The following is a 17,749-nucleotide window of genomic DNA, read 5'->3' as shown; positions in this document are numbered from 1 at the left end:
GAAACAGCAGGCTGCAGTGTGAGGGGGGTGGGCATCATCCAGAAGGCAGAGCTGTTTGGGTTTTTGTTTTTTGTTTTCAAATGGCCACCCTACCTGCCACTTCTTCCTACAGACCCAGAAACTTTGGTGGTGCTTTACAAGTTGCTTCCAAACTTCCTTTTGAACCCCTGATTGGCTCCAATCAGGGGCAAAGTGTTGCTTCATGGTCCGCCTCCAATGATGATGCCCCCCATAGGATCTGTGGAAAGCTTTCTTTTTTGTTTCTGGCAATACTCAGGTGTTGACTTGTTCTGGCGCATTGTGGTAAAATACAGACACTGCCCCACAAATCATCATCATCATCATCATCATCATCATATCTTACCCTTCCTCGCAAAGGCACCCTGGCGCACTAAACACATTCATAACAAAATACATTTTAAAAGTAAAAATGTTCTGCCAGCCAATGATTTCAGGGATCCCAGGAGCAGCATCTTCCTGCCACCAAATGCTTGGGCAAACAGGAATGTTTTTCGGTTCTTCCTGAAGGTCAACAACAAGGGAGACAGATGCACCTTGCGCAGATGCATCCTGCCCATTTGGCTGGCACAGGTGCACCACAAACAGGGAGCTGCCACTGAGAAGACCCTGCCGTGGGTCAATGCCAGCCAGGCAGCATTACTGCCACCAAGACCTCACCTGTGAATTGTAGAGTCTGAGATGGTTGAAGTTGGTCCAAGACATTTTGCTGCCCAAGGCAGAGAACAGGATGGCTTCCCTTCCCTCCATTTCATATGTATAGAAGCTGAGTGGGCTGACCATTGAACCTCAAACACAGCTGAGAGCAGAGGGCTAGTGCAGGGGTTGTCAATATTATTTTATGTACTTATAGAATCACATGTGATCTTGTGGCAGGTCACCACTGTTACACACAGGGGAACAGCCAAGGAGCTATAGCCACTGCCTGCCAGCTTCTGCTGCCTGAGGCAATGACCTCACTCTCCCTAATGGTAGGGCCAGCCCTGAACTGCCTGTTCATACTCAAACCTTTGTTCATTTTCAATCAATCATGTCACTGCAAGATGGGGCCTAGTGGAGAGCTTGGCTCAGTTGAAGTCCTGTCTGCTTGGTCCCCCCAGCTGAAAGGGCCTGTTAAAAAATACGATGTTCGGTTTTCTGATTTAGTGGATGAATCTGAGCATCCGAGCGACACTGTCTCTTTCTCACTCATGCCCCCTCTGTTTTTCCCTTCCAGCCTGCAATGTCACCATTCACAACCGCTGCAAAGATACTCTGCCCAACTGCACTAAAGTCAAGCAGAAGGTGAGTGTGTTCATGTAGATGTGTGTGTGAGAGGGGAACTCTTGTAAGCCATGAGCAAGAGGAGGGTGGCGGGGACATGAGAGACCAATGTTTTTAACCAACTTGTGGCTCATACAGTGGTACCTCGGGTTACATGCGCTTCAGGTTACAGACTCAGCTAACCCAGAAATATTACCTCGGGTTAAGAACTTTGCTTCAGGATGAGAACAGAAATCGTGCTCCGGGGGCGTGGCGGCAGCAGGAGGCCCCATTAACTAAAGTGGTACTTCAGGTTAAGAACAGTTTCAGGTTAAGAACGGACCTCCAGAACGAATTAAGTACTTAACCCGAGGTACCACTGTACTACACTATTTTACTTATTTATATTCATTTTATTTCATGAAATTTATATATCAATTAATTGGAGAAAAAAACCTTAAAACAGTTTACGAAAAGAAAAAAACAAGAGAGTTATTAGTTAAAAAAAAAGTAAAAGCATTAAAAAAAATTAAACCCAGCAATAAACTAAAAACACACCAGCATTCTAAACATATGGACAGGCTTGTCTAAGTACATACGTCATTAGCAGGTGCTGAAAAGAGTAGGGAGGAGGTGCCTGTCTGATGTCAATAGGCAGGGAGTTCCAAAGTGTTAGGTGCCTAAAAGGTTGATTTCTTGCAATTTCAGAGTGGGTATTGCATGGTACTGGTACAGAATTGAGCTGCTCAGGCCATCCCTGGGTCACCCTCAGGGCCCCTTTCAATTGCAGTATTTTTTTAAAAAAAAGCTTTAAAAGCCTGCCTACTTCAGTTGGATGCCAGCCAAAATTGTGTGTGTGTGCTTTATTGTTTTCCTGCTGTTGCTTTTGAAATGGGTTTTATGTTATAACGTGGCAGCATTTGTTTTGATTTTGAATGTTTTGCTACAGGATGGCATTTTGTACTTCTTCACATAGTGAGTCGTTAAACTATGGAATTCGCTGCCACTGGAGGCAGTGACGGGCACCAAGCTAGACTGCTTTAAAAGAGGATTAGACAAATTCATGGAGGAGGAAAAGGCTGCTGATGGCTACTGGCCAGCATGGCTATGCTCTTTCTCTATGGTCGGAGACGGTGCTTGTGAACACCAGTTGCTGGAAACCACAAGAGGGGAGAGAGGGCTCCTGTGCTCAGATCCTGCTTGCTGGTTTCCCACAGGCATCTGCTTGGCCACTGTGAGAACAGGATGCTGGGTTAGATGAGCCCCCTTTGGACTGATCCAACTGGCTCTTCCGATGTTCCAATGCTGAGTTTTGACTGAAAAGTTTTGACTGAGCACAGACTGAAAAGGCAGCTGAAAATGAGAGCCTTTGGGAATCTGCTTGCAGTAGCAGCACTTTGAGAGATTGTCCCCCAAACACAAAAGCAGTAATTTACCAGATAGGGGTACCAAGAAATAGAGACAAGCGTAAGCTACGGTGCTCGCTTTCCTGTTCCAGAGCGAACCACCCAAAAGCACTCAGGAGATACTTCAAAGCCACCCCCTTTCTCCTCCACCAGAGCTTTATTGCAATGGCCCAGCTGCTGCTCATCGTTTTTCTCTTTCTTTCTCTCCGCCCCCGCCCCTTGCAGCAGCAAAAGGCAGCCTTGCTGAAGAACAATTCAGCCCTGCAGACGGTGTCCCTGAGGAACAAAAGTGAGTGGAGCTGTGAATCCCACGCCAGGAAGGGGAAGTGAGGCAGGGAGTCAGCTGCGGAAGCAGATCTCCTCTTCTAAAGGAACTGCCTTATAAGGCCCCACCCGTGATATACACTTAAAGCAGTATCATACCACTTTAAACAGTCTCGGCTCCCCCCAAGGAATCCTGGGAAGTGTAGTTTGTTAAAGGTGCTGAGAGTTGCTAGGAAACCCTATTCCCATACCAGAACTACAATCCCCAGAGTTCTCTGGGAAGTACGACTGACAGTTAAAGAGTCATGGCTTCACCTAAAGAATCTGTTAAAAAGCAGGATGCTGCTGCTTTACGTTATTAATAATATTTTTATTATTATTGTGGATGGGGCCTTAGTAAGTAGGGCCTGTGCTGCTGAGAAGAGGAGAGGGCAGATACTGGTTCTGAGGTGCTTTTCCCAGTTTGGGGTGGGGCAGGGGAAGAGTGAGGCTCCCTTTAGTCTAATGGACCCCTCAATAAAGTGTGGCCCTGAAACCTCTTTGGCCAGCTCTGAAAATAGTGGGTGCTTCTGAACATGTGCAGACTGCTGTTCTGCCAAAGCCACACCTCTGAGTCCTCTTCTGTATACAGTGGGGATGGAAGTGTTGCCTCCAGGCTGTCTTAAGCACCAGCACCCTTAGTCGTTTGTAGAAACCCGGTGGGGCGTTATCAGCTGCCTGAATTGCATGATGCAACTTGTCCTTTGGTATGACGGAAGCCTGTCTTGCAAGTCTTATCACCCCCGTTTCTCTTTCAAATCTCCAGCCACCATCAGGGAGCGCCCCAATTCTGCCATCTACCCCTCTGAGAGCTTCCGCCAGACCCTGCTGGGGTCTCGCCGGGGTCGCCCCACCTTGTCTCTTTCCAAAAGCGTCTCCACCACTAACATTGCAGGGTAAGTTGAACGGATGGCTTTAAAAGAGGATTGGAGAAATTCATGGAGGAGAGGGTTGGCGGTGGCTGCTAGCCACAATGGCTGTTCTCTGCCACCACAGTCAGAGGCAGCAATGCTTCCGAATACCAGTTGCTCTTTCCTTATGCTCTTAAACTAGTGGGGAGAGAAAGCACAAATCCCTCCCTTATGTGCCCAGATTTATGTTGCGAGCTTTGTGGAGCAGGTCACCTGTCTCTTGACTTATATCTGCCCAGTCTTCCCTGACCCAGTGCCCTCCAGATGTTGCTACACTCCAACTCCCATCCACCCCAACCAATGGAGACCAGTGGTCAAGGAGGATGGGAGTTTAGTCAAGAACACCTGGAGAGGGCTATGGGTTCCCCACCCTCCCTGTAGGAATATTCTCGAAACGTGAACCCTCTTTGTAATGGACAGTGTCAGTCTTGTATTTCCTATCAGACTTGTACTAAGAAGACCTGGGTTCCGATCCCTGGCGGGTTCCTTGAAACTCACAAGGATCGCACATGACCTTTGGGCAACCCGTCTCTGTCTCAACCTCAACTACTTCAAAGGGTTGTTTTGTGTATTAAAAAAAGAAGATAAAGCAACAGTTGTATTGGTTTAGAAAATTCTCCTCTTCCTGTCCAGGAATTTCAATGATGAATCTCCTCTTGGCCTCCGGAGGATCCTGTCCCAGTCCACTGACTCCTTGAACATGCGCAACCGGACCCTCTCAGTCGAGTCCCTCATTGACGAAGGTGAGATGGGAAGTGTGGGTGATGAAATCCTGTGCCAATATTCTATGCATACGTGTAGAAAACCAGGAATCTGGGTGAGTTTAACACAAATAAGAACAAACAGGTGGTATTTATTTATTTATTTATTTATTTATTTGCTGCCCGACAAATGAGGAGGGATCTGTTTTTAAGAGTGCTGAGTGTTTGTCAACCTTGAATCCCCAGATGCTTTTATTTATTTATTTTTATTTTCCCTCCATGAAATTTATACACTTCTTGATTGTAAACATCAAACCTGCCTGCTTTGTCTCTGTGGTTGAGCTGCCCCCCCCTTTTGCATGGGATTTCTGAGCAATCAAAGCGTACAGCGTTCCTGGATGAAGTCTTGGGGAGAGGACATCAGAGCCAGTGTCTCTGTGTGACTTGGACCTGGGTTCCAAGACCACAACCCCAGAGGCACTTATTCTGTGTGCATGTTGTGGTTTGATAGTTCCCAATGTCCAGCGGCTCACATTTTCCGCGTGCCCTCGAGGCTCAGTTAGGCTTTCCTCCTCTTCCCTCCTCCCCTCCTTCATCAAAGTCATTTCCACATACGTATAGACACAAACATGTTTTCCCTCTTTTTTCCTCCAGGAGCCGAAGTCATATACAACCAGCTGATGAGCGACTTTGAGACTGGCGAGAAGGATTTTGAGGCTGATTCTTGGAGCCTGGCAGTTGACAATAACTTCTTGCAGCAGCACAAAAAGGAAGTCATGAAGCGCCAAGATGTCATCTACGGTGAGGATTTGTGCCACTTTTGCCACCCTTCCACCCCACCTACTGAGGATTTCTGAAAGCAATGGGTCCCAAACGCCATGTCACCTTGGAAGGAGAAGCATAGTCACAGGCAGTCAATGTCTTCCCAGCAATGTACAGTTTGAAAGACACATGAAATGCTGTCAGTGCACAAGTAGTAACCTCCAGAAAGGTAGCTGTGTGAGTCTGCAACAACAAAACCAACAGAATCTTGAAGCATCTTAAGGACTAGCAAATTGATGGCAGGATAAGCCTTAAAGCACATGTTTAACATTGTGTGTCATTTAGCCTGAAGCTCACAGCCATTAGGAATGGGAAATAACACTCCTTCCTTCCTTCCTTCCTTCCTTCCTTCCTTCCTTCCTTCCTTCCACCCCCCAGTGGAAATTGCTATACAGAGTTTGTGGAATTTAAGCCTTGCCTGGTATTTATAAGCCTCTTTGCAGGGAGTCATATAGAAATTGTTAGGATCCTCCTTGATAAGTGTCTCAAACCAAATACAACACCCTGAGTGGTGTTTCTACCATTTTGACTTTGGGGCCGGGTTTATTGTTGGCCAGCATAACAACCTTAAAGGAGGATTAGAGGTCCCACCCAGATCTCTGACACCATGAGCTGAGCAAAACATTTAGAAGGATCAGGTGGCACAGTCCAGTCCTCCTGGGATTGCACAACTTCCGCATGCAGGAGGAAGGGGAAATTGCATATTTAAATGCTCCCCTGTGAAAAAAAGAATAAAACTACCCGGCGTGTAAAAAAGCAGCACACCAGGGAGGAGACAGAAATCTCCCTAATGGCACACAAACACTCCGGTGTGGGTGGAACATTCAGACACGAGCTATCATCTGAATTCTGAACCAATTCATTTCCAGGAAAAGAATTGTGCTATTTGCACTCAGTGTTCCTACACGCTTTCCTTTGTCGCACAATTTCTTCCGTTTGGTTCATGACTTCTAGGCACAGGTCTGAAAGGCTTTTCTTGTGTCCCGCCGCTTTCCGTGGGAAAACCCACTGTTTATCACTGAATTGGAGCAAACATCAATCTGCAGAAAACCCGACTGATGTTTGCTTCAATTCGGTATTGAACAGCAGCTTTTCCCAGGGGAAAGTGGTGGGGCGAATGAAAAACCTCTTGGACGCATGCCTGGAAGTCACAGGCAAAACAGAAGTGTGGATGAGCCCTGGCACACCCACCCCACCCCACCTTCTTTTGCCTCTACTATGCCAATGCAAACCGGTTCACATCTTCCCTCTTCCCGCTCCTGCAGAGTTGATCCAGACAGAGCTCCACCACGTGCAGACGCTGAAGATCATGACCAACCTCTTCCGCAAGGGCATGCTGGAGGACCTCCAGATGGACGTGGCCCTGGTGCAGAGCATGTTCCCCTGCGTGGACGAGCTCAGCGACATCCACGACCGCTTCCTCGTCCAGCTCCTGGAGCGCCGCAAGGAGTCCCTGGCCGCCGACAGCAACAAGAACTTCGTCATCAACCGGCTGGGGGACATCCTCATCCAACAGGTGCAGCAGCCGCCATTCTTGCTGGCACCCATTTGGAGTGGGGTGTGTGGCATAGAGGGAGAAAGCAACTCTTTTATCTCCCTTCTCCCTGCCCAGCTAGTATGTCAGGAACACGGGGAATTGCCATGTACTGAGTCAGACCATGGGTTTATCTATTGTCTACACTGACCGTCAGCAATGACTTTCCAGGGTCTGATGCAAGGGAGTCCCAGCCCTACCCAGAGATACCAGTGGGGATTGAACCTGGGCCCTCCTGCCGCATGCAAGGCAGGTGCTCTTCCAGCTGAGCTGTGGCCTGTCTTCCTGTTGTGATCTCACCTCCTTGCACTTCTGCATTCCAGTTTTCCGGCAGCAGCGCCGAGCAGATGAAGAAGGCCTACTCTGAGTTCTGCAGCCGCCACACTAAGGCCGTGAAGCTTTACAAGGAGCTCTTTGCACGAGACAAGCGGTTCCAGCAGTTCATCCGGGTAAAGGGTCTCTCCGTCCTTCCTTCCCGCTGGGAAGGTCTATCACCTCACCCCCTTCCGCCCCAAATGGGAACTCCGACTCCCAAGGCTGTGAAACCTGTTCCCCAGTGTGACCTTTTGCCCCCCTCTGCCCCTTTCTCCAGAGGCTGACACGGTCGACGGTGCTGAGGCGGCATGGGGTTCAAGAGTGCATCCTTCTGGTGACCCAGCGCATCACCAAGTATCCCGGGCTCATTGACCGGATCCTGCAGAACTCCAAAGGTACCAGAGAATGGAGGGCAGGGTGACCGTTCACCAAAGGGGCAAAAACCTGGCTTCTTTTTCTCTTAATCATGACCATCAAACAATCAACTAATGCCTACAATATCAACTCTCTGAAGCATTTCTGTAGCCTCATTATGCATGCAATCAATCATCAGGAATCTTCTTTCTTTGTAATACAGTACAGTTTTGTCTTACATTTAACTTGCACAGTTGAAGGCAGGCTGGTTGAAATTGCACAAGTTAAATGCAAGCAAGGCGGAGAGCTTAAAAGCTCTTTTTGTGCTGGGCCTGCTTGTATGGCAAGACCCACTCTGTACAATGACTCTGGGGTGATCTCACGAGATCTCTTGGGCAATCTGAGTTCCTGCAAGGTCACACACAAGCACCCTTCAGTTTCCAGAGCTAGCACACCAAACACACCTTGCCCCCCCCCCAAGCAAGGCATAGAGCTTCAAGTCTCTTTTCACGTGGGGTTCTGCTTGGGTTACCTGATGTGGAAAGAGTTTTTAAGCTCTCTGTCTTGCTGGGCAAGTCCTGCTCAGCACTTGGGCTCTGGGAGTACTGGCCATACTCTCTGCCCCCTCACCCATTAGCCATGGGAGCAGCTCCAAAGGTCTGGGTATATGCAGTTTTCTGTATTTAAGGGAGATGGGTGATTCATTCAAGATGCCCTGCACGGTATTTAAAGTGCCTGCACAAAAATCAGACCTAGATACTCTATTCATCGTCATCACCTGCCAGGTCCTTTGGTACCATTCTACCAAAAGTGGAATTGTACACAGCTCCCAGGACATAACAAATTAATATTCAGCTGCTGATAACCATCCTAATGTAACCTTGATGAACTTCCCAAGCTCAGTAAAGCCATTTGCTGGGGGAGGGAAAATTAAGACTGATACCCAGAGCCTGCTGTGTTGCTTTGTTCAGAATGGTCTAGTGATGCTTATAGCCCTGCTGAATGTCGGTACCCCTTTGAGACCCAGGAACCGGAAGTGAGCGAGACTGGGGCATTGAATCTGCAATGGAGTTGGGAGGCAGCAACTGTGAGAGGCTTTAATGGGTTCTGGGCATAAGCTGTTTGGAAGAGGGGTTTTCCCTGGGGCCAAAAAGCCCAATAACCAAACCGAGCCTTTGATCATGGTCTCTCCACCTGCCTTCCCCAACCCCAGGGAACGAAGCGGACCAGCGGGACCTGAGCACCGCCCTGACTCTGATCAAGGAACTCATTTCCACCGTCGACCAGGAAGTGCACGACTATGAGAAGAATGCGCGGCTGCAGGAGATTTACGGGCGGGTAGATGGGCGCGCCAAGGCCGACCTGCCCTGGGAGCATGGCCCCTTCTGCAAAGAGGAGATGCTGCGGCGCAAGCTGGTGCACGATGGCTGCATGCTCTGGAAGACGGCCACCGGGCGCTTCAAAGGTGGGTGGAGCCTGTGGGGTTGTGTGTGTAGCTCACTGCTGCCCTCTAGTGGCATGTGGCTCTCAAGGAGGGGGGTCTCCCAGATGGCAAAAAGAATCCCTGATTCTGAACAGGCACAGTCATGCTTCATATACGTATTTGCTATGGTTATACATCGGCTTTTGGCCAGCACATTCAAGGCACGTCGCAGTTTGAAAGAATGCCGTTATTGTTGTTATTATAAACCTGCCCTTCACCCTAAGGTCCCAGGGAAGGTTACGGCATTAAAACACAACAATGCAAAATTAAAAAGAGTTTAAAACAACTTTTGGGGCCCAAAAACAAACTGGCAACCAGTGCAGCTGTTTTTTTCTTTTTTTACCAGTGCAGCTGTTTTAAACCAGGGGTTATATGAGATCCAAACAGAAACCCAGCCAACTATGTGGCTGCTGCGTTTTGGGCTAGTTGACATTTCCTAGTAGTCTTCAAGGGCAGCCCCACAGAAAACATTGTGGAATTCCAATGCTCTGGAAATTACCAGAGCATGGAGTAGAGTGGCCAATTCATCTCTCTCTAAAAGGGGCCATAACTGGTGAGCCAGACAGAGCTGTAAAAAGGCTTTCTTAGCCACTCAGCTTCCAGTGGTAGTGCAGAATCCAGTAGCAACCCCCAAGTCATGTGAGCCTTTTCCTTCCAGGGGGATGTAACCCCTTCCAAGGCAGGCGATTCTGAGAACAGAGGACCCAAGTGACAGCCAGGATGATAAAGGGGACCTCATTATCTCCTTCCAGAACAGCAGTGCTGGGTAGTGGTTCTACAGGATCTTCACTTTGATAGGGGAGTGCGAGGGACTGAATGTGCAGCAACAACCCAAAATACCTTTCAGCCCCTAACGCCTTGTTTCTTCCCCTTTTCTCTTGCAGACGTCCTGGTAGTTTTGATGACAGATGTTCTCATCTTCCTTCAGGAGAAGGATCAGAAGTACACCTTCCCCACCCTGGTGAGTTATGCTCTGTGGGCTGTGCCTATTCCCTGGTGCAAAGGGCCCAGCCTCTCAAACTGGATACTCTGGCTAAGGGAAGCAGGACAGATGAAAGAAAGCCCTTCGCACATAGTTAAACTATGGAACTTGCTCCCATAGGAGGCAATGATGACCACCCACCTGAGTGTTTTTGAAGGAGGATTGGGCAAATTCATGGAGGAGAGGGTTGTTGATGGCTACTAGCCAGAGTGGCTATACTCTTCTGTCATGGTCGGAGGCAGTAAATGCTTCTGAACATCAGTTGCTGGAAGCCACAGAATGGGAATGTGCTCTTGTGCTTGGGTCTTGCTTGAGGGCTTTGTATTGGGGCATCTGGTTAGCTGCTGTGAGAACAGGATGCTGGACTAACTAGATGGACCACTCTCCTGATCCAGCAGGGCTCTTCTGTATGTTTCTAATATGTTTTAGTGATGTTCGTTGTACACTACCTTGGACAGGGTTCTGCCCTGAAAATGGGACAGGTTCCTTTGAACCTTCTTCTTTTTTAAATCACATGATAAGGGATGCACAGGTGACTATGAATTGGCAACAAATCGTCACGAGAGCCATCTTGCAATCTTTACAAAAATACAAAGGAGAAAAATGGAAATGGTAGGGGAAGAGAGTCACACTCTCTTGCTGTCTCTCACAAACATCTGTTAAGATAATGGTTAACTTGAGCCAAAATTTCAGGAAATTGGGAATCTTTGGCAAAAGGAAGGAATAAAATCTACATTTTTTGCTTATATGGGATGGGTGGAAACAAAGAGCTTTGAGGAAGTTAGGGAAAATCAATGGGATCCTCTCTAAGTGGCCTCCATGCTTCTCTAAAATGTCTGATTTGGCACGATTCTGCAACGTGAGAACATAATGTCAGCCCAGAAGCATTTCTGAGAATCATAGAAGCGTAGAGCTGGAAGGTACCCCAAGGTCCAACCCCGTGCAATAGAGGAACCACAGCTAAAGAATCCCTGGCAGATGGCTACCCAATCTCTGCTTGAAGCAGAGTCCAAACTTCCAATGTGAGTCCAAACTCGCCACGTGTCCTTGGGCCAATCATTGCCTCTCAGCCTAAAGCTACCTTACAGGGTTGTTGTGGGGTTAAAATCAGGGAAGGGGGGAAACCATGTAAACCCCTTTGGATGAAATGTGGGGCATAACTGTAGGAATGAATTAAAACAACAACCACCAGAAGGGCGCCACAAACGCTATCGACTTTCTTCCCTCTCTCCCAGGACAAGCCTTCTGTCATCTCCCTCCAAAGACTGATTGTGCGAGACATTGCCAACCAGGAGAAGGGCATGTTCCTCCTCAGCAACACCCCGCCAGAGATGTACGAGGTGCACACCGCCTCCCGCGAGGAGCGCAACACCTGGATGAGGCACATCCAGCAGGCGGTCCAGCTGTGAGTGTTGTGGGTGATGGGGTCCAGCCCTCCTGGTCGGAGGCTCTTGTGGGGATGGACAGATCTGTCGGTCTATCAGCCAGTTTATCGATCCAGCCAACAGACCTCACAATAAAAACGTCCACACCCATCAACATATGAAAGGAGGGGCAAGAATGTCGCTCAATCTCTTAGCAGATGGCAAAACACAGCCACGTTTTCTTTGGATAAACATAGGAAGGTAGGAAGCTGCCCTTCTGCCGAATCAGAAAAAAACTAGTGCAGAATTGTCCACACTGACTGGGATCTTTTCGCAGCCTCCCCTGGAGGCTGCCAGGGATTCAACCTGGGACTTGCGTGTGCAGAGAAGTGGCTCTACCTCTGAATGATGGTAATTCCCCTAAATAACTCCTCCCCCCCCCCCCCCCCGTTCCTTCATCACTGTCAACAGGAATCATTGCCATGTTAGAAGATGCAGGAGAAAATCCCCTTCTGTATTTGTGGATGCATAAATTATGCAAATATTTGGCCCACAGGTTAACAGTAGTAGGGCTAACAGAACAATGAATGGCAAAGGTGAGCTGGTTTTATTGACTACTGGATAGATCAATCTATTTCCAATTTACTTGAGCTTCATGTTCATAAACCCACTCCATCCTATTTCCACAATAATCAGTGGTTTTTTTAAAAAAAGAACCCACCCCCCCCATGGATTTTACTTCACATTTTATGACTGAGCATGTACACTTTTACCAAAAAATTAAAAAAAAACAACCCACATTTTAAAATGCATTTTGGTACCATTTGTGTGTGTGTGTGTGTGTGTGTGTGTGTGTGTGTGCCAAATACCATCTCAACAAATTTGGAGCAGTGCAAAATTCAAATTACAGTCTGCACATCAGTCTGAGAGATGTTGATTAGGTCATTTTGCATCAGGTTTCAGAGAAAGGGAATTCCTAAAGTCTGGTTTGCATCTAATGCATGCCAATGGAAGATACAAGTTTTTAAAAAATTATTTATGGGAAGGGCTATAGCTCACCAGTGGATAAGCTTACTTGATAAGCAGAAAGTCCCAGGTTGGATCGCCAGTCATGGTAGACCAGGGTAGGCAATCTCAGGCCCAGGAGCCAAATGCAGCCCTCCAGGCCTCTCCCCAGGCCACAGCCCCTCACACGCCTTCCTCTGCCCCCTCCTCCTCTGGCTTTTATGTGGCTGGAATGTAGCTTCCTGCATAAAGGTGCGAGTTACATCCGTTGCTCTGCCAGGAATCTTAAACTGATATTTTTTGCTGTCGTTTTGCCCACTACAGTTGCCCCGACCGGGTCGATTTCCCACTCGTTGAGACAGAGAACGAGGCCTCTCTGCGGAAGATGAAAGGTAGGGCAAACGAAATAAGAACTCCAGGAAAGGGTGCTATTCCTGTCACCCACCACCTCCCCCCAGCAACCATCTCTCTTCCTCCCTCGTGCAGATAAGATACTTCAGTGCGACCGGGAAATCTCCGAACTCCTGGAGGATAAAGTGAGGCTCTTTGCAGACATCCTGGCCCTTCAGAGCTGCAGCGAGGACGGGCCCCTGAGCTGCGTGAACCCTCGCACCCTCTTCCGCACCGAGTCGTCCGACACCCCCCAGGGCGAGAAGCTGATCCAGGAGGCCGTCAAAGAAGGTAGCATGCTGTGGCACTCAAGGGACACTCCCCACCTTGGCCCAAGTCTCCTGCCTCCGATGAGGGGTCACAGGAGGTACAAATAGGGTGTCCATAAACCACAGGTGGCTTGAGGGAGGAAAGAGCAAACGGGCTTCTTTGAGCTCCCAAGAGCTTGCATTGTCCCATAGGAAGACACGGCTGGCAGGCTAGACTGCTCAGCAGGTGAGGATGCTTTGCAGTGTGAGAGTTGTAGTCCAAAACAGCGGCTGCAGGGGGCACTGAGTTGACAAAGGCTGCAATAAAGTGTGACGGCTTGGTTGGAGATCAGGGGGACAATGTTGATAATCCGGCTTTATTCTACATATTAATACATTACGTCAAATATTACATGGCTTACTAATCAATCTGCGTCTCTTTCCCTTTGTCTTCACGCCCCCAATCTCTCTCTTTACTGACAAAATGCCTGCGCAGTGGAACTTCTCAAAGATCTCTTCGTGGGACCCGGCTGGGACCGAGACCAGAACCATAGCCAGGCTCCCAATGGGTGCTCCAGCCCAAACCCCAACAATTCCACAAGTACGTGCCCCTCTTCCCTGCCAGTTTCCCCTAGCAAGTCCATCCCTCACCCCAAAGTTCACCTTATGGGGCAGAGCAGCACCCCTGCTGAGCTAGTCCTAGGGAAGGAATTCATAACCCCATGTGCTGAGCGACTCCTGTCGCCCCTTCTGGACTATCACTGTTTCATGGGTAGGATTCAGTCACATACCAGGAAAATTGGGTTGTGCAATTAATTATTTTCATTATTATTGATCAATCTTATTGGCAGCTTTTTTCACACACAAAAATCTCAAAGCGAGGTGGAACAATGAAGAAACAAACACATAAAAACCAGCATGAATCAAAACAGAAAAATCCAAAAGACAACCGTCTGCAGTTATAAATCCTTGAGGTTTAAAATTTTTGAGGTTTATGTTTTTAAATTTTCCATATTGTGTATTTTATTGTTGTGAGCTGCTTTTGAGACCTTCATGGTGAAAATCAGGATATAATCTTAAAGCTCCAGGGTGGAGGCTCAATAAACGGGTCATTCGGAAGCGACCTCTGTTTGGTGTAAATTTGGATAGTAAATGAATTTGCCCCAACTTGATTTTCTTTGCTGGCTAAATTTGCATGGAGCTAAGATTTGGGGTGGGGGAGGATCATGGTGCCTGGAAAGGGATCCCCCCCCCTCACCTGGTTTCATCTATTTTCCTCCTGCAGATGGCGAAACCGGAACCATCAACGGCTCTCTCGAATTCATCAGGCTTGAGTCTGACTCAAATCAACGGGTGAGTCTTTTGGTGAGGCTGGTGGGGAGTTTGTGCCTGAGCTCTGGGTCTGGCCTGAAGCCTAGAATGGAGCAGAAGGTCCTCTTGGGTCAAGATGGACCAAACTGAACTGGGAGAAAGCAACACCCTCCTGCCTCCGCAGCAGGAAATGATCTCATTTTCAATTAAGGAGAAACTGTAAAGTCATTTCTTACCTCTATGGAACCCTCTCACCACCATCCGTATTCTCAAAGAAAGCTTGAAAAACCAAATATTTTTTCTGCCCAGCAAGCCCAAAAGAAGTTTGTCCCTCAGTAGCTGAAACATCTCAAGAGCTTTAAGATCTCCATTGGGGGTTTTCCCCCCAAGGGGAAAAAATATATATCCATAGCTTACTGATAGAATATCTGCTTTGCCTGCAGAAGGTTCTGGGTTCAATTGCTGGTGCTTCTTGGTAGAGCTGGAAATGTCCCATGCCTGTAATCCTTGGGGAGCAGCTTCCAGTCAGTGTAGACAATACGGAGCTAGGTGGATATGTGATTTCCTGGCCAGTTTTTCCAAGGTAGCACCTGACACAGTTTGTGTTGCATCCCTACTGTAGGATGGGAACGGCAATCAACTACAACAGAAAGTACCACAGGAGGTGAGTGGAACAGAGGAGACCTGGGCCAGGGGGCCGGGGGCTATGGGGTGGCGCAGCTTTGTCGGACTGATTGCCTTGTCCTTCCACCCCGCAGGAAGTGCTGCAGCGGCTCAGGACTCTGTACTCCCTTCTTCACAACCTGCAGGTCAGTGTGATTCGAGCCTCCATTCCAGGGCTCCTGTTCGAAGAGGATGCCGTTTGTTTCAGAGCTGTGTCTGCTAAGAGCTTGCATTTTTGGGTACAGCACAGTTGTATCTTACGTGCATTTAACTTGGCTGGTTGAAATTGCACGAGTTCAATGCAAGCAAGGCACAGAGCTTGAAAGCTCTTTTTGCTCTGTGTCTGCTTCACGTGACCCAAGCGCGAAAAGAGCTTTTAAGCTCTCCACCTTGCTTGGGGGGCAAGGCCTGCTCAGCATGGAGACTCTGGGAGTGCTGGGGAGTCTCTCACTCCCCTCCCCCCAACAACAACTGTCTTACTGCGGGGCAGTTCCAAAGTTTAGTTTAGGGTATGCACAATTTTTGTTTATACGTGAGGTGCTTGGAAAGTGAACCAGCATGTAATGTGCAATCATGCAGTATATCAAGGGTAGAAAATGGCCTGTTGCTGAGCCAAGTGACCAGCCCCAGGAAGGCAAAACAGGAGCAAGAATGTGCTTGCTTTTCACAATTCAGTTGTTGTTATATTAAATTTGTATACTGCCCTGCACCTGCAGTTATTCAGTTCTCTTCCTGAGGAGGCCCAGACATTTTCAGCAGCTTTCCCCAACCAACCTCATGCCTTCCAGATGTTTCAGACTACAATTCCCATCAGCCCCAGCTAGCAGGATCGTGTTGCCAGGGACTGGTGGGAATTGTAGTCCAAAATGGCAGTGCTGCCGGGGGCTGATGGGCACTGCAGTCTAAAACAGCTGGTGGGCGCCAGCTTGGGAAAGCCTGGTTTCGAGTCCCCAGAGGCCAGTTTCTTCAATAATGGCAGGGCTACTGGGCAGGATTATTTTTGGCTTGTCATCCTCACCTCTGTTGTAGCTGGCCACGGATGCAAGACTGTGCCAGCACAACAGCCTTGCAATGCCCTTCTGGATATCGAGAGCCAATAACAAGGCCGATTAGGCAATCCTGCCTCCTGCTAATGGCGCCTCCCCCTTTGCTCCCCTCCAGGGCGTTGTGGCGCATCAGGACTCGCTCCTGGAGCTTCAGCTGCAGGAGGCCGGTGAACGGCGGGAGAGGCTGAGCCGGACCAACTCGCGCAAGGAAGGCTCCTCCTCCGCTGACCGACAGGCCACCGACCTCTCGCTGCTGCAGAAGCAGCACACGCTGCTACAGGAGGAGCTGAGCCGCTGCCGGCAGCTCTGCCAGGAGAAAGTGCAGGAGGTGGCTGCCCTGGAGGTCCGTCTGCGGGAGAGCGAGCAGGAGAGGGCCCGGCAGGAGCAGGAGGCGGAAGAAGCACGCAGACAGATGGTGGCTCTGCGGCAACCCCTGGAGGCGGCCTGGGGGCGCAAGGGGGTGGAGCCTCGGAGGCGCAGCTTGCCTGCAGGCGACGCTCTGTACCAAAGCTTCACCCCACCTCCGGTAAGCACTTCTTCCCATTGAGTTCAAAAGCTTTCCGGTCAGCCTGGTATTTGCCAACCCAGCACTCTCCAGGTGCCTCCCATCAATTTGAACTAGCCGAGGATGGTGGGAGTGCAAAATGGCCATGCTGGCTGGGACTGAATTATGTTTTCTGCTATCTGCAAATAATAAAATACTTCTTTTTCCGTCCCTAAGCCATTTCCCTTCAGGTATCCCAATAAAATCTCAGTAGGGTCCAATGGAGGGTTTCCAAGTCTAAAAATCAACGTAGGAAAATAGAGCAAATGGTGGCAGAATAAACAGGGGAGGAGTGTTAGATCAATTAATTACAGTAGGATGGGGTTTTTGTGCTGCCCCCCCCCATTTGCCCTTTTTTTTTAAAAAAAAAAAGATACTATGTTCCCCCATTGAGATGCCTAAGTTGGGAGTGGGAAAACCTTGTTCCTTCCCTGAGCTCTGCACGAGGGGGCGGGGCACCCATTTTAAGGAAACTTAAATCTCTTTGAAGCTTAAATCTATTTATGAATAATTATTTATAGCCTACCTTTTAGCTAAGACCCCTCTGGGTCCTTTCCAACTCTACAATTCTGCAATTCTGCAAAATCCTTCCAAGGCAGCTTAGCAGTAACAAAGACCCAGGGTTGTTTACTGCTTCTGCTCAGAGTAGGTCCACTGAATTGACTGGACTTGGGTCCATCGTGCCCATTATTTGTAATTGGCCACAACCCACATTAATAAAACCACAGTATTGAAAGGTATGTCCATAATGCCAACAGCTCCATCGGAACACACCCTCTTGAGGCTTTGATCCAGGTTCACCCCCTTCTTCTCTTTCTGACAACAGAGCCGAGGAGGCGACCTGCTCTCTCCTGGCAGCCACTCCTTCCACCAGACCTTCGCCGGTTGTCAGCGGGATGACATGGCTTACCACGGTGCGCCTGGTAGACTCCAGGAGGGTGACCATGATCTGGAGGTGCTCCCCGAGGAAGGAGGAGGGGTTGCCCACCCACATTCTCCCCCTTCGAGCCCAAGAGGTGAGGGATGAAAGGTCTTTCTCTGGAGATGCTGCAAGCTGGGATGTCATCCAACTGCCCCTGCAAGCCAAGCTTCCCCTATGTTTAGGCT

At 48.9% G+C, this 17,749-nt stretch overlaps 1 protein-coding gene across 12 annotated transcripts in view; it reads left to right on the top strand.

Moving 5' to 3' along the window:
* ARHGEF2 (Rho/Rac guanine nucleotide exchange factor 2) overlaps nt 1-17,749 on the top strand; it is a 110,520-nt gene that overhangs the window by 88,768 nt on the left and 4,003 nt on the right. For 7 of the 12 annotated variants that reach the window (XM_083417143.1, XM_083417138.1, XM_083417142.1 and 4 more), the window contains 19 exons: nt 1,235-1,302; nt 2,892-2,955; nt 3,736-3,865; nt 4,514-4,623; nt 5,236-5,382; nt 6,669-6,919; nt 7,261-7,386; nt 7,530-7,647; nt 8,820-9,071; nt 9,974-10,050; nt 11,307-11,476; nt 12,765-12,832; nt 12,927-13,121; nt 13,575-13,679; nt 14,364-14,431; nt 15,012-15,053; nt 15,148-15,198; nt 16,214-16,624; nt 17,466-17,658. In XM_083417143.1, the coding sequence (XP_083273269.1) occupies nt 1,235-1,302; nt 2,892-2,955; nt 3,736-3,865; nt 4,514-4,623; nt 5,236-5,382; nt 6,669-6,919; nt 7,261-7,386; nt 7,530-7,647; nt 8,820-9,071; nt 9,974-10,050; nt 11,307-11,476; nt 12,765-12,832; nt 12,927-13,121; nt 13,575-13,679; nt 14,364-14,431; nt 15,012-15,053; nt 15,148-15,198; nt 16,214-16,624; nt 17,466-17,658 (2,646 nt within the window). The remainder of the gene's footprint in view (nt 1-1,234; nt 1,303-2,891; nt 2,956-3,735; nt 3,866-4,513; nt 4,624-5,235; nt 5,383-6,668; nt 6,920-7,260; nt 7,387-7,529; nt 7,648-8,819; nt 9,072-9,973; nt 10,051-11,306; nt 11,477-12,764; nt 12,833-12,926; nt 13,122-13,574; nt 13,680-14,363; nt 14,432-15,011; nt 15,054-15,147; nt 15,199-16,213; nt 16,625-17,465; nt 17,659-17,749) is intronic. The other 5 variants (XM_083417144.1, XM_083417139.1, XM_083417146.1 and 2 more) reach the window with 1 other exon arrangement.

This window comes from Podarcis tiliguerta (genome assembly GCF_965153285.1).
Source record: "Podarcis tiliguerta genome assembly, chromosome: 16".
NCBI classification, from domain to species: Eukaryota; Metazoa; Chordata; class Lepidosauria; order Squamata; family Lacertidae; genus Podarcis; species Podarcis tiliguerta.
The sequence above is the reverse complement of the archived record's forward strand: the minus strand, read 5'-3'. Positions and strand labels throughout refer to the sequence as shown.